Source organism: Salvia miltiorrhiza, chromosome 4, assembly GCF_028751815.1.
Source record: "Salvia miltiorrhiza cultivar Shanhuang (shh) chromosome 4, IMPLAD_Smil_shh, whole genome shotgun sequence".
Taxonomy (NCBI): domain Eukaryota; kingdom Viridiplantae; phylum Streptophyta; class Magnoliopsida; order Lamiales; family Lamiaceae; genus Salvia; species Salvia miltiorrhiza.
Window position 1 is genome coordinate 1,555,309 of NC_080390.1, and position 25,148 is coordinate 1,580,456.

General features: G+C 37.3%; 2 protein-coding genes and 1 long non-coding RNA gene across 4 annotated transcripts; 2 read left to right on the forward strand and 1 right to left on the reverse strand.

Annotated features, from left to right (window-relative positions):
* The first annotated feature begins 178 nt into the window (after positions 1-178).
* On the forward strand, positions 179-10,820 carry LOC131022101 (uncharacterized). Its single transcript, XR_009101145.1, has 2 exons — positions 179-1,459; positions 10,508-10,820. It is a non-coding gene; the product is annotated as an uncharacterized LOC131022101 (long non-coding RNA).
* A 5,776-nt stretch (positions 10,821-16,596) lies between these two features.
* Positions 16,597-17,827, forward strand: LOC131022105 (trihelix transcription factor ENAP1-like). Its single transcript, XM_057951502.1, has one exon. The coding sequence runs from the start codon at positions 16,943-16,945 to the stop codon at positions 17,747-17,749; it is 807 nt and encodes a 268-aa protein (XP_057807485.1). The 5' UTR covers positions 16,597-16,942; the 3' UTR covers positions 17,750-17,827.
* A 1,463-nt stretch (positions 17,828-19,290) lies between these two features.
* LOC131022102 (uncharacterized) lies at positions 19,291-24,932 on the reverse strand. 2 transcript variants are annotated; one of them, XM_057951500.1, is made up of 11 exons: positions 24,480-24,932; positions 22,476-23,027; positions 22,304-22,393; positions 21,974-22,213; positions 21,413-21,634; positions 21,037-21,334; positions 20,644-20,963; positions 20,429-20,538; positions 20,238-20,341; positions 20,057-20,133; positions 19,291-19,962 (listed from the first exon to the last, which is right to left on the reverse strand). In XM_057951500.1, exons 2-11 carry the CDS (start codon positions 23,022-23,024, stop codon positions 19,870-19,872), a joined length of 2,103 nt encoding a protein of 700 aa, XP_057807483.1. In that variant the 5' UTR covers positions 23,025-23,027; positions 24,480-24,932; the 3' UTR covers positions 19,291-19,869. The 2 variants fall into 2 exon arrangements, with proteins under 2 accessions (XP_057807483.1, XP_057807482.1); XM_057951499.1 differs by having other exon boundaries at positions 22,476-23,393.
* Positions 24,933-25,148: the final 216 nt, after the last annotated feature.

Genomic DNA, 25,148 nt, shown 5'->3' on the forward strand with positions numbered 1-25,148 from the left:
GAATTACTTATTATATGAGTGGAGCATGAAATGATTTGCATTAAATATTTTTGCAAATGGAAGTATTTATGATTTAATTGGATTTATTTATAAATTCAATTATTAAAAGAAAATCGAGTAAGGATATTGTTGGTGTCCTTAGCTCAAGAATTAGTTTTCAATTATTTATTTACTAAATTTTGGAAACCCGGCGTGATGAATCAAGTATGTTTAGTACATCCACTAAGACTTTAAGTTAGTTTCACGAGACCTATTAAGAATAGAATTTCTTGTAGGCTTTATGAACCAAGGGGATTAGCGCTGCTTTCCCAAGACGAGTTTATGTGATTATGATCTTCAGGCTTTGCCTATCCAGGTGGGCATTACTTTTACTATACGTATATAGAGATCCCATGCGTGTCGTAGGCCTCTTATACGAATATATGCATGAGATGATTTTAACTGTTAATTTCAGTTTATTATTATGCCCAAATGATAAATGACTCTTATGAAATGAAAATGACATGTTTATGAAATGAAATGAAATGTTTATGAAATGATTGACTGCCAAAAATGTTTATGTTTTACGTATGTATCCTATCTGTGTTGGTTCGCCAACTTTAAAGGAAATCCAATTGGGATCCTATGCTAGACAAAGGTCGCTAGCTAGGGTTAACGTGTATACTTATGGAGACCGCGAGTCGCTTGCGACCGGTCTTGGCGTCCGTGGTAAGGAGGCCTCCTTCCCGGCGCGTGACAGAAAGGAACAGATATGGATCATATGAAGGAAAATGATCGGCCGATCGACTTTATGAAAATGAAAGAAATGTTTTAGTAAGCGCAGGTCTTTCAAGAAAACCCCTGTGTGTTACTGTTATGGCAGTTCAATTTATATATGTATGCATGTTGTATTTTCGGCTATGCCCACTGAGTATTTTTATACTCAGCCCTGCATGTATTTCTAAATGTGCAGGTTGAGCAGTTGATGGAATGGAATGATGTTGAGCGGGTGTTCCTTTGATCATTTCAAGAAATGTAACCTTGAGTATACATCTTCATATGTATATCTCACATGTTTTCCGCTGCAAAATACGTTGATTAGGATAGCCCTATGTTATGAAGTTGGGATACGTGTTATTGGGTAATCCACCTTAATCAGTTCTCATTTATGTGTATGTTTTATAAGTATCCAAATAATCATATATGATCCTAGCATTTTATCTATGAGTGACATTTCCATATACTTTAATGTTAAGTAATTGTCCATTTCCATTTCTTATTGTTCACCCCAAGTCATAACCCCGGTTAACCCGTCATTGGGATAGTGGGCTGTGACAGAGTGGTATCAGAGCGGTTCGTTCGCTCTGGCCCTAGAAACCTTATTCTAAAGAGTCGAGTCTAGTTTGATTCTTTATACTTACATGGGTTCATATGGCACCGCTCAACACTCCATTGCATCGTGCTCAATCAAGGAAAGAAGGTAACTGCAGTTTCAACGTTTTAAAGATGTTAATGTTCTAAAATGCTTCATGAATATGTTTATGTGAAGAGCAGGTTATGATGAAATGTTGAATGTTTTGCCTTTCATGGCATATTTTCGCAATCTATGATGTTATGATCAGATGAATGATAGAAAAGTGACATATGTTTTCCCAGAGAACATAGATTGTTATAAGTTGCATGATCACAATTTTAAAAGAACATAGACTACTAGATTAGTAGTATATCTCTACAATCTAGATTTCTAAGGTGATAATGTAGAAGAATGAAAGAGAACTTCGAGCGTTTCAGCTCCCTTAAGAAAATGATGGTTCTTTTGAACTACAAAGAGGATTGAAAAGATATGTACGAGGTAAAGGAAAAGCACAGAATGACGATACACGACGAATTCAAGGTAAACGTTGCATCAAAGGTTGAACCATAGTCTCTACGTTCAAATGTTCAAGTGCGACGGAATATCGAATCGACTTTTGCTACACGATAGATTTTAAGAATAGTGTGTTTTGCCTGTGTACGTATGTCTGTGTGTATATGTCTTAAAAGAGGTTTGGGGTTTGAGATCAATAGGATAGGGAACCTTAAGATAAGTTTAGTTGTCATGATGAACTTATGCTTTGTTATGTATAGTATGTTCATGGCTCTCCAAGTTCGGGACGATGTTTCCCGTGTGACTGGGAGGTGATGATGTTGGACCTGGCCAGTCCACATGATCCAAATCTCAGTAGACGTCTTTTGGGTTGAAAACCCATGTGTTTCAACTTTCGGTTGAAAAGCCAGATGGGTTCTTACTCGAGGTCATTTTGTTCGACCTAGTAGTTAATCATTTCATACCCTCTGGTCATTCTTTTGATTATCTTGAACAATTTCTACAACACCTTGCTTTGATGTTGTGTTGAGTTTGAGCCTTGCAACTCGTGAGTTGTCATAATAGATCCTCTTGTTTGATAAGACCAAGAAGTGTTAGTCTACCGACGTAGTATACTACCCAAACTATGGCTTCGTATAATTGTGTCTCATTGTAATTAGTTGAGATTAGTCTTTGTCCTATAAATGATATCGACCACTCATTATGATAGAAATTCAGAGTTCAAGCTAAGACCGTAATATAGTGTTCGAGTACGAGGACTTAAAGTTAATTGGTCTATGATAGTTTTAAGATAGATTCATAGGAAAGTGTTATGCATGTGATAGGTAACAAGAAATGGGTTGATGACCATTTTGGTCTTTGAAAACTAGGATACCCCATAGATGAGCCCTAGGAATGAGGTAGGAGTAATGAACCGCCACAAAAGAACGAGGGAACTTATTCTCAAGTAAATCTCGTGTATATAAATTGGAATTGAGAATCCAATTGATATGAGGAGAGACCCGAATCTATTCTAGATCGGAAAGTTAAAGTACTAAGGAATAAGTCGATACCCTTAGTAATAGTTCTTTGGAAGCACCATCATCAAGAAGAGGCGACGTGGGAACTCGAGTTTAGCATGAAGGAGAAGTACCCAGGATTATTTTCATGTGGTACAAATTTCGGACGAAATTTCTTTTAAGGAGGATAGTATGTCATACCCCGACTTATAATCCCTGATTAAGGGCTTTATTATTAATAATTAGGGTTCGGCATCCATTAATAATAAAAACTGGTTTGATTTATCTGATGTGATTTGATCGTTATATATGTGTTTTAATGTGCTTAGTTAAAGAAAATTTTTATAAATATGGTGCATAAGTTTTAATTAGTGAGTTAAGTGTATTTATATGAGCCACATGAATTTTAAATTATGCATGAAGTCATGAATTTTATCTAAATTTGATAGTACATGTAACACTCCGTACTTTTCCCTATGTTGTGAGATAGTGTCTTAACACTATTGAGAGTACTGAGATGTCAGAGAGATTGATTGTCCTATTAAGAAAATAGGAATAATGAGTTGGAAATAGAGTCGAGAAAGAAAGAGTGAAAAAAAAAAAAAAAAAAATCGGTCGGAGAGACGTCTAGTTTGTCTGTGTTTGCCGACTGCTTTGACGTGATATTATGTGAAATTACGTGACTGATTGATTATGTGAGTTTTGTTACGTATGTCATTGTGAGCAAGTTATTATGATTTTTATTTGAGGATATTAGCACTTGAAATTTTAATTAAGTTTCTAAAGCAAGTGCAGTTTATTTTTACCGAGAAATCAAAGAATGCTGGTTAATGAAAATATTTCCAAGCATATATTTTGTTTTAAAATTATTTTCCTATGAGAGGAATATTATAATTGAGTGAGTGCACTAATATTAGTGCTATAATTATTTTATGTGGTCACATGAATAATTATGTATTGGTATTTTATTAATGAGTACATTTCCATAGTTATTGTGATTTATTTTTAATCACCCTTCTCACACTATTACTTTAATTTCCCTACCATGTGACTAAATACCACAATTTGCCAAGTGTAGAGATTATTGAGAGAGTGTAGAGATTAGAGAGAGAGTGTAGAGATTAGAGAGATCAAGGCATTAATTGCCAATATTTCCTTAAGATTACAAAATCCTCTTTAAAGATCACAAGATCATTTACAATCTTGCAAAATCCTCTCTCACTCCTCACTCATCATTTTCGACCAACACCTCTCTCCCTCTTTCTCTCACTTTCCTCCATTTTCCTCCACTGAAGAGACCTTCGAAGCTTTCAAAAAAAAAAAAAAAAAAAAAAAAAATTTACAAAACACCTCAATCCACTCTAAAATCTTCCATAAACACATCCTAGCTACTTATATTCAAGAGAATCATTGAAGAAAGGCTTCCAAGCTAGAGTGAGAAAATATGAGTTTTGGTGAGAAACTTGGGTAAGTGATTCTTATTTTATAGATCTAGATTGTATGATGTTATATGTGAGTATATGATCATGATTGAGCAAGAAAATCACCCAACTTATTTCTATGAAATTTTCGAAAATTAGGGGCTTGAAACCCTACGAAATTTGTTGTTTGTTTTCTTGAATTGGCTTGAGTTATATGATGATTGATGATTATTGAGTTAATATATATGAATATCTTGATGATTAGCCATGAGATATAGATTTTTCTATTAGGTTAGTTTACCTAAAATTGGGATGTTGAGATCCTATGAATCAATTGATGTATTGATGATGGATTTGAGTTTATGAGATGATCTAGATGATTAATGATGGATGAGATTGAAGTTTGAGGTTGAGAAATGAAAAATGAAAAGTGTTAGTTTGAGGAAGAAGATGACATACATATGTATCTATATGTGATCTTGTTTTATGATGTTGATTTGTGCTAATTGGTAACCTAGGATGTTAGAACTATGATTTGATCAATAGGTTATACATGATTAGTGATATTTTCAAAAGAGTTTAGTTTAATAAAAATTAGGACTTTTTGCCTATGTGTTATTTAAGTTATTTTGGCTTAAGATATATGTATTTGAGCATGATATTAGTGTATAATTATGTTTGAGTAAGTCTTTTGTTGGCTAAGAATTTTTTTTTTTTTTTTTTTTTGACTTAGTTTAGTTTGTATGAGTTTTTGAGTTTTCATATTTTGAGAAGTCGATGATTGATAAAATGAGGTCTAATTGCTTTATGACCATTATGTGAAAGTTTGTCATGTTTTATTAAGAGTTTTATGATGATACATGAAGTTTCATTAGAGTTTAGTACATGATAAAAGGGAATCTATATGTGTATAATGAGTTATATGATGAATGAGATCATGTTTGAATAATTGAGTAATTTTGTGCATGAAAATGAAAAGAGAATTTTAATGATGCGTTCATTGAAACGTTTTACTAGAGATTTGAGGTTATGATGTAAGAAGAGAGTCAAGATTTGAGTATGATGAGCATTATAATGTGCCTGAATGTTTGTGAGTGTTATATGTGTTTAAAATGAGCTTTAATGAGTTTCCTTGAAGGAATGTTGAGTTGAGTATTTTAAGAGTTTGAGATGAGATTTTGGTGAATTTCGTAGGCCTACTGACCTACTGTGATCGACGGTTTTTAAATGTCAAAAAGCTTTGAAAATTTTATACCAAGTCTCTACATGAGTCTTGAGAACATCGGTAAAATTTCAAGTCATTTGGACTTCATTTACTATTTTTATAAAATACAAAACCTAAACTGCATATTACTACCGAGAGTTTCAGAGAGCAGGGGAAAGAGTCATTCATTTCAGTAGCTTCCTGTGTGCTCTAGCTTTCCAAAATTTTATGGTATTAACCTTATTGTGTTAGCTAGATATCCACAAAATGTGAGCCCAGTTTGACAACATTTACTATTTTTTTCAAAAATCCAAGTTTTCGATTGCTCAAAACTGCCGAATATGGTAGACTGTAGTAAAACAGTCATATCTCCTACAATACTTCGAGTTTTTGACTCTACTTTTTTTTTATATGAAATTAGACTCGATGACCTTTCTTTTGGTATGAGTCTCGAGTCCAGGAGGTGTCGGAGTAAGAACAGGTTAGATTTTGAAGTTGAGTCAGTGTAAAAACAGAGCATGTTTTGATAATGTTTGATTGTGTTTTCTTATGTGCCTTATGTGATTGTGTTGTCTATGTGTTGAATGAGATTAGACGAACCTTATATGAGAGATAAATCGAGACTTAGTACCATGATTTTCTTGAAACCTATCCTTGAACTTAAGGATTTGAGATGAGTGGAGAGTTTATATAAAGTTGAGTAAAGAGATAGAATATGAGATAGAGCATGAGTTAAGGCTTTATGAGTATGGATTTTAAAAGGATTAAAATGTTTTAAATCAATTCCATTTTAATGGAGTTTAAAATGCTTATTTAAGTCATTTATAAATGAATAATGAGAAATGTGTAAAGGAGTTCGTAAATAAATCGCGGCATGAGATTTTCAATTCCCCTAGTAAACTAGGGAGATATTATGAAGGAACAAGCAATGAACGAGACTCTCACCACCGAGTCACTACAACAAATTGGAGAAGAAAAAAGTTCACGCACAAACAAGATATGTACACCACCTCAAGATGGAGGTAAAGAAAAAGGAAATGGAAGGAAAGCACTAGAACTAAACTTAAGGTATAACCCAACCCCAAGGCTAGTAGGCTCAAGCTAAGAGAGTGAATGCTTTGGCTTAAGTGCCAGAAGCTACAGCAAGAATAAAGTTGGAACGCCACCACAATGGAAACTTAGAAACCCTCATTAAATAATCATTTGGAAATGAGAAAATGAGTTTACATGGCAGAAGGAGTGCCATTAATCTTTAAGTGAAAGTTACCAAGATGATGAGAAAAGTTTGATATTAGAATTTCCTAGTCAAATCTGAGAAGGTGACTTAGGACGAAGGAAACAATTAAGGTAGTTCACCATTTTACTAAGATGAAGTGGGTGAAAGAATGTTGTTAGGTCCTGAACTGGTCCAACAGGCGATTGAGAAAGTCGACCACATCAAGCAAAGAATCAAAGAAACTCAAGATAGACAAAAGTCTTACGCCGATAAACGCCGATTGGAATTAGAATTTAATGTTGGGGATCGAGTTTTCCTCAAAGTCTCTCCCTCAAAGGGAGTTATACGTTTCGGAAAGAGGGGCAAGTTACGACCCCGTTATATAGGACCTTTTGAGACCCTAGATAAGTTAGGTCTTTGTAGCCTATAAGTTGGCTCTGCCACCAAGCATTGTGGATGTATACAATACGTATAGCACCTCGCAATTAAGAAAGCATGTGATTAAGCAAGATAAAGTAGTCCAAGCCAGGACCTAAGTTGTGATGAGAAATCAGTCCAGATACTTGATCGCAAGATTCAAGTTTTACGAGGCAATAATATTGTTCTCGTCATGTAGTGGAACCATCACAGGATGGAAAAGGCCACAAAAGAGATGAATGAAACGAATGACTAGTATCACAAGATAGAATACCAGATATGCAATTCCGAGGACGGAATTTTTATAAGGAGGGAGGAATGTAATACCCCGTTTCCCTGAGTTAAATTTAGAATTTATTTTCGAAATTTAGAAGTAAGATGATTCACGCCGGATATAAAGAAAATGAATTTATTTTTAATTCCAACAAAAATGAGTTACAAAAACATTTGTAAATTTAGTTATTGAATTTATATGCATTGCATATTTATTTAATTTAGCATTCAAGTATTTTCACGAGCTATTTATTTAGCGAACCCTGAAGTATTATTACAGTCCCGGTATTTTATGTTCCTAATAGCTACTCTATATCATGATTATTTTATTTTTTTACATATCTTTATACAGACAATCAAATCTCACAAATCAGCCAAATCTTTCAATTCCCACTTAACAAATCCCACTTTCACACTTTCAAATTCCACTAACATCACCACGATATCTTGTCCAATTTCTTTAGCTTTTAGGTTGTCAATCTTTCTCCTTTAATGATTAAGGCAGCAACTCACTTCACCATTTCCTCACTCTTCACTCACGATTTATCCTATTTCTAAGTAAGCTCTTTTCAAGTCAACAATTCAAGTTTCCTTCACTGCAGTCCAAGTTGTCGAATTCAGCAGGAAGGTGATTAATTGTTAAACCTCCATTAATTTATTTTTTTTTCCAGTTTCTAACATTCTGATCCAAGCTATACGTTCTTATGCTTGATTTACAATTCACAGATTTCAGCTAAATACCAAATACCACCAACATCAAGGTTACCCCAATTCCTCCCCATTTATCTTATGAAATTCTGAATCAAGCATCAAAAAGAGAAAGAAAGAAGGCAGCAACGAACACACACACTCATCATCACTTCATTTTCTAACTATTACAAGTACAAGGTTTGATTTTTTTTTTAGAGAATAAATAAGAATGAGAAAGAACAGATTTTTACAATAAAACCCTAGCTTTGCTTTACTTTGTGAATCTGGATTGAATTGGGAGGGTTTCCTTATGCTTTATTGTGTGTGTGCGCTGTCCGAGTCGTGAGAGGGGAAGGAGGGAGCAGCAGGTGGCTGCTGGGCGCCGGCAACGGCGGCGCGGCGGCAACTGCCGCCCAGTCCCTGTTCTGCCAAAACGAGAGAGGAGGAATTAGATTTCAGATTTTGTATTTTGAAAGGAAGAGAAGGGAGATTTGGGGGTTTACCTGTGTGGGGAAGGAGATGCGGTCGGCGGTGGTGGTCCTCCTGCTGCTGTCGGCCGGAGTTTTGAGGGAGAGGCGGCAAAGCAAAAGCCTTGTTGCCGCTCTGAGCCGGGTCTGGGCTGGGTTTTGTCGAGGGGGTGACGGCGGCGGCAGTTCACTTCTTCTGCTGTCGTCGGCCGATTGAGTGAAGAGGAGAGGGGTGTGCTGTGAGGGTCTGAGCGGAGAACGGTGGAGCGGCGGCGTTGCTGCTCGAAATACGAGCGGCGGCGGCCGGAACTAGAGAAGAGAGATGAGGGGCGGAGACATCGCCGGTGGTTGTCGTCCGCCGGAGTAGAAACTAAAACTTGAGGGCGGTGGTCGTGGATTTGGGCTTCGATTGCTGTATTTCAAGGCACCGCTCCTCGCCGGGGCCGTAAGCGGCGCAAGGAGCGTCTGCGTGTGTGGGATCTGTTTGAGTGAGAATAGGGGGTGGACGCTGCTCCTCCGGCGATCTGCTCGGCGGCAGATTCGGAGGGAGAAGGGGGTGGACTGCCTGAACCGAAGAGAGAAAGGGAGAGACGAAGCGTGTATGTGTGAGCGGCAGCGTGTCTGGCGGACGGCGGCGCCGTCTGTGCAGGGGCTGTGCGGCGGATTTGGTGAGGAAACGGGAGAGAGTGTTTTGAGAGAGAATTAAGGAGAGGGAGGCGCAGCTTAGGTAGAAGAAGAGAGGGAGAAGTTTTGGGCTAGGTTTGGCTGTTGGGCTCCCTTTTTGGGCTGAGCCAGTGGGCCGAAATTTATTTAGTGTTGGGCTGTTAATTCCTTTTAACTGGGCCTGTTTTAATTATTAAAAAGCTTGGGCTGCAAAACTTTTAAAGAAAATGGTGCATTGATTTAATTACTTTGGCTAGTGGATATTTTTTTTAATTAATTAGACTATATATTAATTTGATTAATTATTTTCAAGTTGAGGCATAATAATATTATATTATTATTATGTGCATATATTAAGTATGAATTACTTATTATATGAGTGGAGCATGAAATGATTTGCATTAAATATTTTTGCAAATGGAAGTATTTATGATTTAATTGGATTTATTTATAAATTCAATTATTAAAAGAAAATCGAGTAAGGATATTGTTGGTGTCCTTAGCTCAAGAATTAGTTTTCAATTATTTATTTACTAAATTTTGGAAACCCGGCGTGATGAATCAAGTATGTTTAGTACATCCACTAAGACTTTAAGTTAGTTTCACGAGACCTATTAAGAATAGAATTTCTTGTAGGCTTTATGAACCAAGGGGATTAGCGCTGCTTTCCCAAGACGAGTTTATGTGATTATGATCTTCAGGCTTTGCCTATCCAGGTGGGCATTACTTTTACTATACGTATATAGAGATCCCCTGCGTGTCGTAGGCCTCTTATACGAATATATGCATGAGATGATTTTAACTGTTAATTTCAGTTTATTATTATGCCCAAATGATAAATGACTCTTATGAAATGAAAATGACATGTTTATGAAATGAAATGAAATGTTTATGAAATGATTGACTGTCAAAAATGTTTATGTTTTACGTATGTATCCTATCTGTGTTGGTTCGCCAACTTTAAAGGAAATCCAATTGGGATCCTATGCTAGACAAAGGTCGCTAGCTAGGGTTAACGTGTATACTTATGGAGACCGCGAGTCGCTTGCGACCGGTCTTGGCGTCCGTGGTAAGGAGGCCTCCTTCCCGGCGCGTGACAGAAAGGAACAGATATGGATCATATGAAGGAAAATGATCAGCCGATCGACTTTATGAAATGAAAGAAATGTTTTAGTAAGCGCAGGTCTTTCAAGAAAACCCCTGTGTGTTACTGTTATGGCAGTTCAATTTATATATGTATGCATGTTGTATTTTCGGCTATGCCCACTGAGTATTTTTATACTCAGCCCTGCATGTATTTCTAAATGTGCAGGTTGAGCAGTTGATGGAATGGAATGATGTTGAGCGGGTGTTCCTTTGATCATTTCAAGAAATGTAACCTTGAGTATACATCTTCATATGTATATCTCACATGTTTTCCGCTGCAAAATACGTTGATTAGGATAGCCCTATGTTATGAAGTTGGGATACGTGTTATTGGGTAATCCACCTTAATCAGTTCTCATTTATGTGTATGTTTTATAAGTATCCAAATAATCATATATGATCCTAGCATTTTATCTATGAGTGACATTTCCATATACTTTAATGTTAAGTAATTGTCCATTTCCATTTCTTATTGTTCACCCCAAGTCATAACCCCGGTTAACCCGTCATTGGGATAGTGGGCTGTGACAGGTTCTAACCGCCCGTTTAGTTTTTTTCGTGGGGTGAGAGCCGGGATAGTTTGGGGACGATGGTTACGCCGGAGTTCCGGAAACTTTCCCTTCCGCTCTTCCCTACTTTCGTTTTGTGTTTAGACGAGTACTCTTTTTCCTTTTCACGGTTTTTCCCTCTGGGTTTTCAGTGAAAAGGTTTTAATGAGGTTCGGCCCTTAGTCTGCTCCTTCTGTGCTTTCAAGGGTTTTTTTTTTTAGGTTTTTTCTTTCCTTTTTTATATAAAATCGTCATTTAATAAAAAAAAGAAATAAAATCATACAAAAGGGAGAAGATTATTGAGATATTTAATAATATCTCCATCACTGTCAATGAAGCCTAGCTCAAGTGGCAAAGTTGAGGCACCAAAAATTCTCCTTTATGAGAAATCTTGGGATTAATCTCGCCTGCGTGCGAGTAGTTTTTCCATTCTTGTGTGGATAGTGGTGCCCGCCTACCTCCTTTCACAAAAAAGAGTCTCATATCATGTTAGACACGTGTTTAAATAAAGTTATTATAAGTAATATAAAAGTATATTTTGTAGGAATAATGTTAGTATAAAAAAATAAAATAAAAGTATAATTATATGAGTAATAGTTTAAAAAATAAAATGAGATTGTTTTTCATGAACGGAGAAAAGAAAGTGCAATTCCGATGATTATTATATTTTTGAATAAGAAAAAGTAGTACCCATGAAATTTTATTCATCTCAAACACACCTGCATTAAATAATCAAGTATAACATCACTTCAATTAGTACAAGAGGTGTCAAAACAAAAAGTACACATTAACTTCAATGTTTAAGTGAAAGTTGTGGAATGAAATATTTCAAATTTTGTAATGAAGCACATGGAAACCTCTGTCCCACTATTTTATGTGTACCATCGTGTACCACTCTTAATTTATTATAACTTCTAATTATATTTTCTTTAATTTTAATTTATTATGCTTTAATATTATAAAAAGATAATTAACAAGGGTTCACTCATCCCATTAGAGTTTATAATTATTTTTTTATATTTATTTGAGTTCATTAATTTAAAGTTAGGGTATATAGTTTTTTAAAATTTTAATTTTTAGTTATAAGTATTTTTTATTTCTATAAAAAATAATTATAAAATAGATAAATTAATAATGGTACACGGCGATACACACGAAATAGTGGAACAGAGGATCTGATATGAAAATGGAGTAAACAACTCAAGATAAGTATTTAGATAAGCACAAATAAATTGGTGATAGGTGCAGAAATGGTGGGGAGGGTCCCTTTAAAATTTGCATTAATTTGGAGCAGAAGATGTTATAGGCATTGTGATTTGTGTGATAATTGGATGGACCTATCACCGACTATATAACCCTTTGTCCATTTTCTTATTACCGACTCAAATATCATACCACGAAACTTGTGTGCTTCCATTAGTTATTGTCACTACCCACGAAATTACCCTAATTTAAGAAAAGAAAAAATCATAATAAATAGATAACACTAATAGAAACAGTTCATCCTACAGCTCATGTGGGCCCATGAATGTGTGTGTGCAATAGTGTTCAATTTAATTGGTGTTATTTAGTATTTTATATACTATATATGGGAGCGCTCCAACGAGACCCCTTATTTTTAGTGAGATCTAGCATACTGTGTGTTTATTTTATCAATTATATGACTGATATTGTACCTAGAGGCTTAATTTTTTTCTGAGGGTTTGAATTATTGAGGGAGCGAAATATTTTAAATTCCGTTATTCATCAGTAATCAGTATATAGTGCATTGTTCATCAGTATATATGTCTTATTCATTACCAATTTTTTAAATTTCGTTATTCATCAGTATATATTGCCTTGTTCATTAGTATATATGTCTTATTCATTACCAAATTTTCAAATTTCGTGATCATCAGTATACATTGTCTTGTTCATCAGTATATATGTCTTATTCATTGAAAAATAAAGGTCTTAGTGTCTCACGAAAAATAAAGGTCTCATTGGAGCGCACACTTATATACATATATATAATTATTATTTTGTTATATATTTTGTATATTAAATTATATTGCAAATTGTCTCCCGTATACTACATTAATTGAGGGAAGATCACATTGTTATTCATTGTAGAATAAGCTAGTTCACAATATCAGTAGATTTAAATGATTTATTATGAAAGATTGTGTATCTATCTGAGAAGTTAGCTAATCAATTAGATTAATGCATTTATTGCATTAAAATATATTTACGTGCAATGAGCTGACGGCATCACGAAGGAATTCTGAGAAATTATTATTATGTTAATAATATTGTGAATACATGACTTATTATTTATTGTTTGATTTATCAATGAGTGAAGATTATGTATAATCTAATATTCTCGATATTTTGGGTAGTGGTAATTTAGTCTCGAGAAGTGTTGTAATATTAATATATATAAATCATATCCTTTAGTGGTTTTGAATTGATGATGTCACTTTGAGGTGTTCGTATGATTTATTGTACTAAAACACGGCTGGTTGAGTTTATTTTCAAATGCGATAATTATGATAGTAGATTTGTTTCAAAGTGCAATAATTATAGTTGAGTGATAATAAATTAATTAACTAAAACTATGAACAAACTTAATTAATTAATGAACATGCGATAATTGTAAACGTGAAAAATAATTACTATATGAAAATGAGTCTTCTTCGTAATATGAATTAGGGCGAATAATGCAATGCTAATTATTTAATGGTATAGATTAATATTAATGAACTTAGCTAAGTTAAGCAATTAAGCTCAATTTAATAGAATTAAAATCATTAGAAAATTTACTTTCATAATTGACGCCCCATTTCCTACATACATATCCTCAATATTTTTAAACTACATATCCTAATTTTTTGATTTCATACATCAAGAGAGTCAGCTTCTTCTCTCGATTAAAAATAGTGTTATTTGAACAAAATATATTTGAATAAAAAATAATACTACTAAAGTAAAAAAAAAAAATTAAAATTTTGATTCAAAATAAAACAGACTTTAATTAATTTTATTGTTTTCTCAACATTGTACTACTTTTTTGTAATTTTTTAATAACTTTATAAATTTTTATTATTTTTAAAGTACAAAAACTATAAAAAAAAATATAAAAAAAACTAGAATGTAGAGAAAATAATAAAACTAACTAATTTTTTTCAAAATTTAAATAAAAGATTTAAAATAATTATAATTTTTAAGTATTTAATTTTTTTTGTCCGAACTAATATTATCCAAAAATATAGTTCGTCACTTTACCAATCAAACGTAGGATTTTTTTTTTTTTGAAGGAACCAATCAAACGTAGTTGAATAAAATTACTTAAATTAAACCAGAGGAAACTGAAAAATAAAAAAACGAGCCTATCTTGTAGCACGTTTGAGGCCCTATCTTATTTATTATGAAAGCTTTTTTTAAAAAAAAAATGTTATTACTCAAAGAAAGGAAAAACACTCACACTCTGACCCTCTAGGTGACTCGAACCCCCAACCTATTAGTTGAAGGAGAAACGTCTTACTAACGAACTGTGCTTCATCGTCATTATCAAAGCTTATTATCCTCACGTTTGAGGCCCTATCTTATTTATTATGAAAGCTTTTTAAAAAAAAAAAATTGTTATTACTCAAAGAAAGGAAAAACACTCACACTCTGACCCTCTAGGTGACTCGAACCCCCAACCTATTAGTTGAAGGAGAAACGTCTTACTAACGAACTGTGCTTCATCGTCATTATCAAAGCTTATTATCCTCAAAGATTCATATTAACAAAAAGTCCAGCTAGGCCACAATTGGAATCTGATTGAATTCCAATAGGATGAAAATTGAAAACCAGTTATCAGGTCTAATTACATTTATATATTATTATCCTCGTACTGATAAATATTTGTTTTGGTTCAATGAATATTTAAATATAATATAAAATTATGATGTATTGATTTTATATTTATAAATATTTGTTTGAACATTTATACATTTATATACTAGTATTATCCTCGTACCAACACTTTTTTATATGTTTTTCAATAAAAGTTCATATCCAATTAATTTGTATATTTCAAATTTAATGAGTTCTACAATGTAGAGGTGTCAAGATTTTTATAGTACTATATTTTATGTTTTCTTTACAACAACAAAAAAGATGACATAGATCTATGTAGGGATGGCAATGGATCCGGGACCCGGTCCAGATCCGCGGATCCAGACCCTTTTTCCGGATTTGGACCTTGCAAAATTTGGACCCGGCGGATCTGGACCGGATCTGGACCACTCTCTAAAAAATTGGATCCGGATCTGGAGTAGAAGGTATAAAACCCAGATCCGGTCCAGATCCGGATCTGGACCCGGTAATATTATAGATATAATATTTTTATTTTTTTAATTTTATCCAACCCTAAACATATCTAACTTTTACAATTCAATTTCAAAATCAAAACCCTACTTCATCTAATCATCTCACGGTCTCACCTCACCTGCGCCGCTCACCTATCCTCCACGCCACCCGCGCCGCTCGCCTATCCTCCGGCCGGCGGCCGTGCACCTCCGAATCAGCCCCTCCGGCCTTCCCCACCTGAGAGCAGCAGCGTGAGCAGCAGTCAACGCCAATCCATCTACGGCCGCTCCATCTCCGTCCACCTTCGTCCACCTCCGGTCTCGGCCTTTCCCCTTGAGCGGAGGCTCTGCTGCAGAGCAGGTTCTCGGCGTGAGCAGAGCAGCGCAAGGCAACGCCAATCCATCTCCGGCCGCTCCTCTCCGGCCGCTGCTCGTCCTCTCCGACCGCTCCTCTCCGGCCGCTGCTCATCCTCTCATCAGGTAAACCTTCATTCAGCTTTACTTTTGTTACTTTTGTTGTCTATTCAAATTTGTGTATCAATTCTTGTATATCACTAGATGATAAGTTGATGATGCATTTGTATTTAAGAATAATATCTGGAACATGTGATGTGGAGTTGTTGTTGCCTAGTGATGTTTTGTTAGCTAATCTTTATTTAGCAATTGGTGGCATATGCTGTGCTCTTGGTTTTGATGAGATGATTCTGCTACTTGTGTTGTGGTTAATGCAATGTTATGTTATGGTTTATGATGTGCATTATATATTTGAGTTGTGTTTATCAGTAAGTATATTTTGTGGAAAGAACAATAACAATATTATTGAGCTAATTATGTGTGTAACTTGAAACTTTAGACAATTGTTATGATTTTTATTTTAATGATTAATTAGCTTAGAATTTATTTTTAAAAAAATAATATGGATCTGGGTCTGGACCCGAGATCCTGTGGATCTCATGGATCTGGGTCTGGATCTCATTTTTTTGGATCCAATGGATCTGGACCAGATCTGAATCTAAGTAAAAAAACATGGATCTGGATCTGGACCAAGCCGGATCCGGTCCAGATCCGGCCCATTGCCATCTCTAGATCTATGTCCATTGTTTTGCACACTTTTTTTTTTTTTTTCTTTCATGCAAAATGATGAGTTCGACTGTTACACACCGTATCTATAAAAGATTTATCACATAGTGCAAGGCACATATTTTAATAAAATGTGAATGAAATTATTAATGAAGTGAGAATCGATCTTATTTTAAATATGAGTGGAGTTATATAAACCTTATTATTATAAATAAAAATGATAAATTTCTGAGAAAGTTGATTCCAATTTTCACAATGTTATATCCTATTTTATTTTCACAAATTCTCAGTCATTTATTTATTTTAATTAAAACGCCATCCAACTCTGAAAAGAATTATCCATTGAATTAGAATTAGAAATGCGGAAATGCACGCCACCGCTAATGGTGAGAACCGCCGCCGCCACCGCCACCGCCGCCGCCGCCTCCACTTTAAAAGATTTGAATGAGAAAATACGAAAGCAGCCCCCACCTTTCACGCAGCCACCTCCTTAGGCGGTGGCCTCTCATCCGCCTGCCGCCCCGCCACTTTAACAACCCCTACCCCACCCCCCCTTCTCTCTCCACCGCTACTTCCTCTCTCTCTCTCTCCTCCTCCTCCTTAATTCCCCCCTAATTCCCCCGGATCTCATCCTCCACCATGGCTACGATCATCTCCCCATCCTCCCCCGACGACATCCCCACCGCCACGCTCGCCCTCCCCACCGTCGCCGCCGCCGCCCCCGCGCCCCGGCGCCTCCCCCCGCCGTGCTGGAGCCCCGAGGAGACCGTCGCCCTCATCGACGCCTACAAGGACAAGTGGTACTCCCTCCGCCGCGGTAACCTCCGCGGCAACCACTGGCAGGAGGTCGCCGACGACGTGGCGTCGCGGTGCCCCGCCGTCCCGCCCAAGACCTCCGTCCAGTGCCGCCACAAGATGGAGAAGCTCCGCAAGCGGTACCGCGCCGAGATCCAGAGATCCAGCAGCGGCGCCCGCCGATCCGCCTCCTCCTGGGCCCACTTCCACAACATGCACTCCATGGAGAAGGGCTCCGACCCCACCCCCCCGCCCTCCTCCTCCTCCGACGAAGACGAAGACACCAAGACCAACAGCGTCAAGCGCATCAACGATCTCTACAACCGCCACACCAACGGATCCGGATCCACATCCACGCCCGGTGTTCGGATCAAGATGCCCGGAGCCGCATCCACCAACCCTAACCCTAACCCTAGAATTATTCCCCCCAATTCGAGCTCCGGTGGTAAGTCGGTGGTGGAAGCGATACAGGCGCTGGGAGAAGGATTCATGAGAATGGAGAAGATGAAGATGGAGATGGCGCAGCAGATCGAGGAGATGCGGATGGAGATGGAGCTCAAGCGAACCGAGATGATACTCGATTCACAGCACAGAATCGTTGATGCTTTTGCTCGTGCTATCAAGAAGCCCAAGAATCACCACTACGCCTAACTTTATTAGTATTAAATTACTTGTATTTGTACCCAATTTTAATCACTTTTTATTTTGAGCAACAATGGTTTTTTCTTACTTTTACATGTCTACACAAACAAAGCTTCAAATTTCACAACACAAATAAAACTGCTATTCATTACACGAATCATTCGACAATACAACAATACAACTTCTTTGAAAATTACATAGTTTTGAGTTGAAAGGCAAATTACATCAAAATAAAACTAATAAAATTCTTCGGATTTTCGCCAGCTATGCCATGTCTGCTCGCCATCATGATCATGATAATAAATAATGTCACTTTCTAGGAATGTCCAGTTGTGTTACCGTAGCCATGGATATTTCGACATTTCGACAACGACAAGCTCTCTACAAATCCATAAGTACACTTCGAGTACAAGAGATATACAGCATCAAAGCATAATGACACAACATCTACAATAACTACAAAGGAAATTAATCTGTAGCAATACACAACATCAAACATGGCATAAACACAGCATTCTTCAACAACTTAATCGCCAAAACAAGAAAAGAGCAATTGATAAAAAATACTGCCACAAGAAATACAAACTATTGTCTAACATCAATGCACTCCAGCAAAACTTAGAGGTAAAAGACAACCTGACAATATATAAAGCTTCCGATTCCAGCGGAATCAACTGTAATACATCCATCTATACATCTCAACTCATTGCACTAGGGATTAGTCACAAGGCAAAAAAGCTAATAAGAAATGCAATTGTTAGTTATCAAGTTTTCTAGCACATGTGCTCCTATCACCATAAACCTGTTCACAAGAAAGTGGAGACGGTAAACGAAAGCTCCTCAACCTGGAGTTAGATGAAATATCAAGTAACCTACAGCCCACAAGCATATGTGATCAAATCATCTTCGAAAACTCCTTTATCACATTGGCACTTAAAGGATGTCAACCACATTCTTTTCATCAACACAAAAGTACGTAAGTATAGTTTAGCAACAAGTTGAACTAAAACAGAGAGCAAGACTTTCAAAACCAAATTTCCAAGAGCAATATAAATTCAAACCAACAGCACTAAGAAAGTTCATTGCTTGCAGTAGCATGGTGGCTAAATTACCATTCAGTCAAAACAGTCTTTGTCTCTACCGAATTTCGCCAAAATAACTTTGCCTGAGAATATGCGACATTTAACTTGGAACTTTTCTTGAAATGGGAAAACTGGACGGACTTCTAAACCATGTCCCAGTTTCATAATTTTACCATGTCCAAAGGCCATCTTATAATATAATATAACGATGCCTACTCAACCCTCATTTCTGAGTATTGTAAAATAATGCAGCATCAATGTTTCTCATCTCTGGAAATAGTTCACCAATCATCATTTCCATTTATCTGTTGACCCTCCAAAAGAAGAAAATTAAAAGAGTACCATGGAACTGTATAAGCACAACACCACCTTTACTCATCCAGGAACTTGAGCCTAATAAAAGCACATGCGGCCATCAACACTACAAGCATCAGACCTCTCTGCTTCTGTCCAAATTGTATGCCCACGGAACCGATAAAGTTTCTTTCCATTTCTTTCACATGAAATAATAGGGAGACAGTTGGAAAACACATTATTATAAAATATGACATGCTGAAGATGTCTCCTTATGTTCTGAATCCTTACAGCATACATACAATAAACAGGATCACATAAACCCACACCAGGTCTTAAAGGAGGTCAAGAGCACCTAATTGCTATAAAGCTGTACTTGAGTCTCCCTTCCAAAGCCATGAAGGCATTTTTCATGTCCAAATAATGCTTCAACTTGATGGTGAGGACTGATTTCAAACTTCAGACAATCCACATCCTACAGCTGCATCCTTTCAATTCCACTCACTGCCATACACAAGTTAAGAGTAATCACATTCCTCCAATTCTCTCGAGTGCAACACTTAGGCAAGATGATGCATAAACTATAGCTTCAGGTAGCATTATGATACTACAAGCAACCCACAATTAGAATACCACAACCTTCTACAGATTTACCAGAACTATCTAATTTAGCAGCAAAATAGCATGGAATATATAAAAGATATCAATATGTGTGTGCATGTAACTGGACGAAAGACAACCTGGTTGCATACCTTAATAGTATGAACCAGAACCACTACTTCCCATGTAGCTGCTACCACCCATACCACGTCCGGGATAGACAGATGAGTAAGAACTGCCACCAACCTACAATTTATAGACACGAGCATGCTTCACTATTACATGAAAAAAAATATACCAAAATAATTACACAATTAGACTTAGACACTTCAAAACATACATCACTTCCTCGCGACATGTAATCACCACCAAAGTTTGATGAGTACATCCGACCAACATCACTACCACCATAAGGACCTGTAAGGAGAAGCATAAATACCATAACCAATTGACCGTTCAGAGCTACAGATTAATAGCAGTGATAGAAAGTTGTATCTTCATATTAAAACCTGAAAGCATACCTCCACTGTATCCCATACTCTGACGACTACTGTAAAGCCCGTGGGAATCTTGACTAGACATAGAGCTTCGGCTTCCCCCATATCCCATATTTGACCTTCCAAGCCTACCATCCACAAATGAAGGGAAATCAAAACTAGTGCTTTTGAAAAATGAAACCACTGAAGAATCAAATATTACAACCATGGCATACCTGTCACTGTAAGCATCATTGTAGCGGGAAGCACTGCTGCCAAGATCATAGTCCAAACGAGCACGAGAATGGCGCATTCCGGCCTCAGTATACCGAGGAGGAACGTCATCCTACCATGCACAATCAATAGTCAATCACAACATTGGATATCAAATACAGTATGAGAGAAGTTATATGGACATAACATATAATACGGAAGATAGTCCAGAAATTACCACTGCAGCATATGGGCGTTTGGACCCAGACATAGAATCATACTCACGCCCACGTCCCTCATGGTAAGACGGAGGTGGCCTTTCATATCTTTCATTGTACTCATCATCATCATAAGTTCTTCTTCCCGTAGATCTTGCTGCACCACCTCTAGGCATATCAGGGTAGCCGGATGGACGAGGAGGATAATCATCTCTGTAGGGAGCGCGTCTATCTGAAGTTGGTCTAGAATTATAATCTATAGCAGCAGCCCTACTTCTGGAGCTAAGCTCCTCCCTATGACCATAATCCCTCTTCAAACCACTCTTGGGGTATGATGGAACTGCAGACACAAGACAATTAGGGCGCACTGCAGAAACAGGAAATGACCTAAGAAGTTAAAGTACAGAGCATACCAGGGGGCCTCCTATCATATGACCTTGGCAAGGGAGCAACAGGCCTGGCCTTTTGAGGAACAGCCATAACTGGTCTCCTCTCTCGCATGGCAACAGGTCTTCTGAAGCTACGGTCGACAACAGGAGGAAGACGAGGAGGGATTCTGGGAGCACGAACAGGGATAGCACGTGGTAGTGGGCGGCTCCAAGGACTCCTAGCACTTCGAACTGACCCGCGCCCTGGTCGAAAATCTCCTCTGGCAACATGTTTTCCTTTGCCTCTCTGAAGCGGTCTAGACAATCTGGCTCTGACTTTGGCCTGAAACACACTGCTATTTAGCACTGCTTAACAGCAAAATACAGAATATAAACACAATTATCATGATTTGAGAAGCACCTTGCTTGCGCCTTCACCCAATTCCTCATTGTTGATGCTTTTAGCACAAGTTACTGCTGCATCATGGGTATCAAATGTGACGAAACCAAAATCCTTTCTCCTGGCAGATGGCATATTACGGGCAAGCTCAACTTTCTCAATCTCCCCATATTTTTTGAGAAGTTCCTTGACATGTTCCTCGTCCCAAGAAGCAGAAAGACCATCCACAAACACAGTCTTAACCTAAAATCAAGTATGTTGAAGTCAATAAAACATTAAAAATATAGTGGAACAATAAAGATATTAAAATAATTAAATGCATAAACCTCCCAATATAAATTGAAATTCAACTGCTCATCATATTATTTGTTCTCAACTAAACAGTACACCTATCAAGTCAACTGCCCACGGAAATTGGCAAAGATGTAGATTAATGATATATTGAACAGAAAACATCATAAGGTATCCAAGCCGCTTGGAATATATCTAAAGCCCATACTTCAGCCACACTTCCAATGGCAATTGACACAGAGCATGAAACCAATCCTTTGAATGAAGTACCAAACTAGTCAGGTTATGTACCTGGGCCATGATCTCATCACCAGGGTCAATGAAGGAATCTGCAAAGGAAACCTTAGCTGGCCTATCAACTCCAAAAGCAACATCCCTCTTCTGAAGACGCTTAAAAGCATCCATAGCATCAGATCTCGAGGAGAACTCTAAGAAGGCAAAACCCCGATTCATCCCTACATTGTTACTATCTTCAACCAGTGTCAAATCCTCAACATTCTCAAGGCCGTAATGCTTTAACCTTTCTTTCAACTGGAAGCAAATTACATAGCAATCAGGATTAATTAAGCAACTACCTCAATCTAAATTGTACTGCTGATCAAAAGTGATCAGTTTACTTACAGCTTCTTTTGTCCATGACCTGCATATGTTACCTAAAAACAGGGTATCACTGTCTTGGCTTGGTGTCACACCACATTGCTTGCCACAAACCTGGAATTTGGGTTGTCAATAATATGTGTGCAACATTATAGAGAAAAACAACTAGTTTTAGCAGCCACATTAGTATAAGTACCACTGGATTTTTCAGACTAGCACAAGCTCGTCTTGCTTGTTCCACCGTTGCAAAACGCAAGAATGCAAATCCTTTATTCTTCTTTGTTTGTGGATTCATCATAAGTCTGACTTCAGTAACCTCACCAACATCACTGAAAACTTTCCTAAGATCAGCCTCAGTAGCATCCTTATCCAATCCCCCAACGAAAATTTCAAATTCCTTCCGCTTACGTCTCTCTTTGAATACTTCATGATGCTCTTCTTCCTCAGCAGCATAACCCATCTCAGTTTGCTCCTGCCCTACATGCTCGTCATCTTCCTCATGTTCAAGTTCTTCATGCATACCATCCATTTCCTCCTCAACCACATCACCCTCTTCTTCACCAACATCCAATTCTTCAGGATCTTCCTCCACCTCACCTACATCTTCGTGCAGATCTGGCTCAATTTCCTTCTCATCATAATCTACACCACCATACTCTTCAGGTTCATATTCAGGATCATTATCCTCCAAGTCTAATCGCTCATCTTTCTCATACTCATCTACTGGACTCTTTAGGATCTTCATCCTCTGCCGGATAAAACAGGAAAGTCGCATCATCCAAAGGAAAGTCAACTAATTTGAACCACAAAAATGATGCAGATATTATGTCCCAGCCATAATAGTCAGTAACATTAGAACCATAAAAGAAGTCTTATGGTACTAATCATCAGCAAATGATCCTCCTTACGTACATGGCGCATATGAAAATGCTAGAACCTTCGATCATTAATACTACAGCATAGAGAACTATCGGATTTAATAATCTGTATCTAAAGTTTTATCCTTTTACTGCTCTTCAGCCCGTAGATGTAGAAATAAAAAAACACCTAAAATACCAGCTGTCATACAGACTATACTTAGCCACTGCTTTCTTTCCAGAGCAAGAGTATGCAGCTGAGAGATCAAAAAAGGAGCATCGCATTTAGCTCTTGTTACAAAAGTGAATAAAAATCTTTAAGTCATACTTATACTGATTAGGCCCATATAGTGGAAATCATGGATGAAGTAGTTAGTAACTTGAGGATTAACTAATTTAGTTTTGTAAGAAGTGCCAGAAAGAAGAATCTGATAAAAAAAGAAAACAGATGAAGAAGATCCCTCCATAATCAACAGTCCAACTCTCAGAAGGGGGAAATAATGTCTGGAATCGAAAAATCAGGAAGATTCCTCCAACCATAGAATTAATGGACAAGGAAAAGTAAAAAGGAAGGCGCAAACTGAAAGAAACAAGAAAATGGGTTGCATCTGGGTTTCTACATGCAAGCTCCATTTTTTCCTTCGAAATATGTTACATTAAAAGTTGCAAAACCTACTCAGACATGAAAGTATTACACTGCAATCATAAATACTGGATACTGCTGCTATGACTGATACATACAATTCAATTAAAAACATCTATGTGGCCTATGCTCCTGCACTCCACATTCCCCATCCCCACAACGGGAAATATATCCCACGACTAAATTTAACCATCCAGATTTGAGCGATAGGTGAAGCAAACCAACACCCAAGATATCATTACAATGTCAAAATTATGAGCATATATTTCGTTCCAAATAAAAAAGATGGCATAAAATATACTGCAAATCCTTATGGGAGAATGAGAAATTCGTCATCATAACCAACCAACCACAAAACAGCATCTACATGGTAACCCTCTCGTCTTCCAAATATACAATAACCAATATTCATCTTTAAGAAAGGAATAAAATGGACATCAAAAAATTCATGCACACTCCATCAGAAAAGGGCTCATATTTAAGCTTTGCTCCAGTATCTACCTAAATGTTAACATAATCGCATCACAATTTAACATTAAACGAATTAGAAAATTCGACAAAAATAAAGTAAAAACCCTCAAAATCACCTTTCAAACATATAAAGCGTCTACACTCTACAGTCACAAACAAAACCAATCGCTGGAGGCAATCGCGCAGTATTATAACATAAATCTTAAAAAAGGACAAGGAAATGGCTTACTCTTCACAGAAGCCTCCACGGTCTCTAGCGCAACTCTCTCCTCAGCGCGGGGCTTCTCCTGCTCCGGCGGCTTTCCTTCCTCCGCAAACTCAATCTCCTCCAATTTCACGGTTGGTACCTCAGGCAGGGCCTGAGCCTGCGCATTCTCCGCCGCCGCAGCAGCAGCCGCAGCAGCTGCGGAAGCCGCCCGTCCCCGCAGAGCTCTCTTGCTCCCGGGCCCCGGCGGAGTTTTCTTCGTCGATCTCGGTGGCATCCTTTTTCCGATCAGAGTCGCGATAATTTGACAGTAAAAACAAGAAAAATCCGGAAATCGGCAAATCGAAAATAAAAATTAATCGGAATTAGGATCAGTATAGATTAAAAAGTAGGTGTATGAAGCGTATGCGCAAAGCGAGAGAGGGATATAAAGAGAAACCCTAGCAATGAAGATTGAGAAAATCTGTTTTTCGTACGAGGAGGGCGAGGTACTATTTATAGTAGGGCTGGATCCTCTGTGTTCCGCATATATTATCAGATGTTCACTACTTAACACGTGGACATATATAGCGTGTTAATTGGTTTAAAAGGTGAAATTTTACAGAGCTCGTCGCAGCAGATCCGACGGTTTCTGGTGTCTCAACACACCGCTTAAACCAAGTGTAGTCCCACGTAATAGTCTTTAAGCTCCAT

Bases quoted from the DNA above. Each gene is read 5' to 3' on its own strand.
- LOC131022105 (XM_057951502.1), top strand. From the start codon at position 16,943: ATGGCTACGATCATCTCCCCATCCTCCCCCGACGACATCCCCACCGCC.
- LOC131022102 (XM_057951499.1), bottom strand. From the start codon at position 23,057: ATGATGCGACTTTCCTGTTTTATCCGGCAGAGGATGAAGATCCTAAAG. The intron at 21,635-21,973 runs GTACATAACCTG...ACTTGATTTTAG, and splicing joins GTGATGAGATCATGGCCCAG to GTTAAGACTGTGTTTGTGGA. The intron at 20,964-21,036 runs GTATGCTCTGTA...TTGTGTCTGCAG, and splicing joins ATATGATAGGAGGCCCCCTG to TTCCATCATACCCCAAGAGT.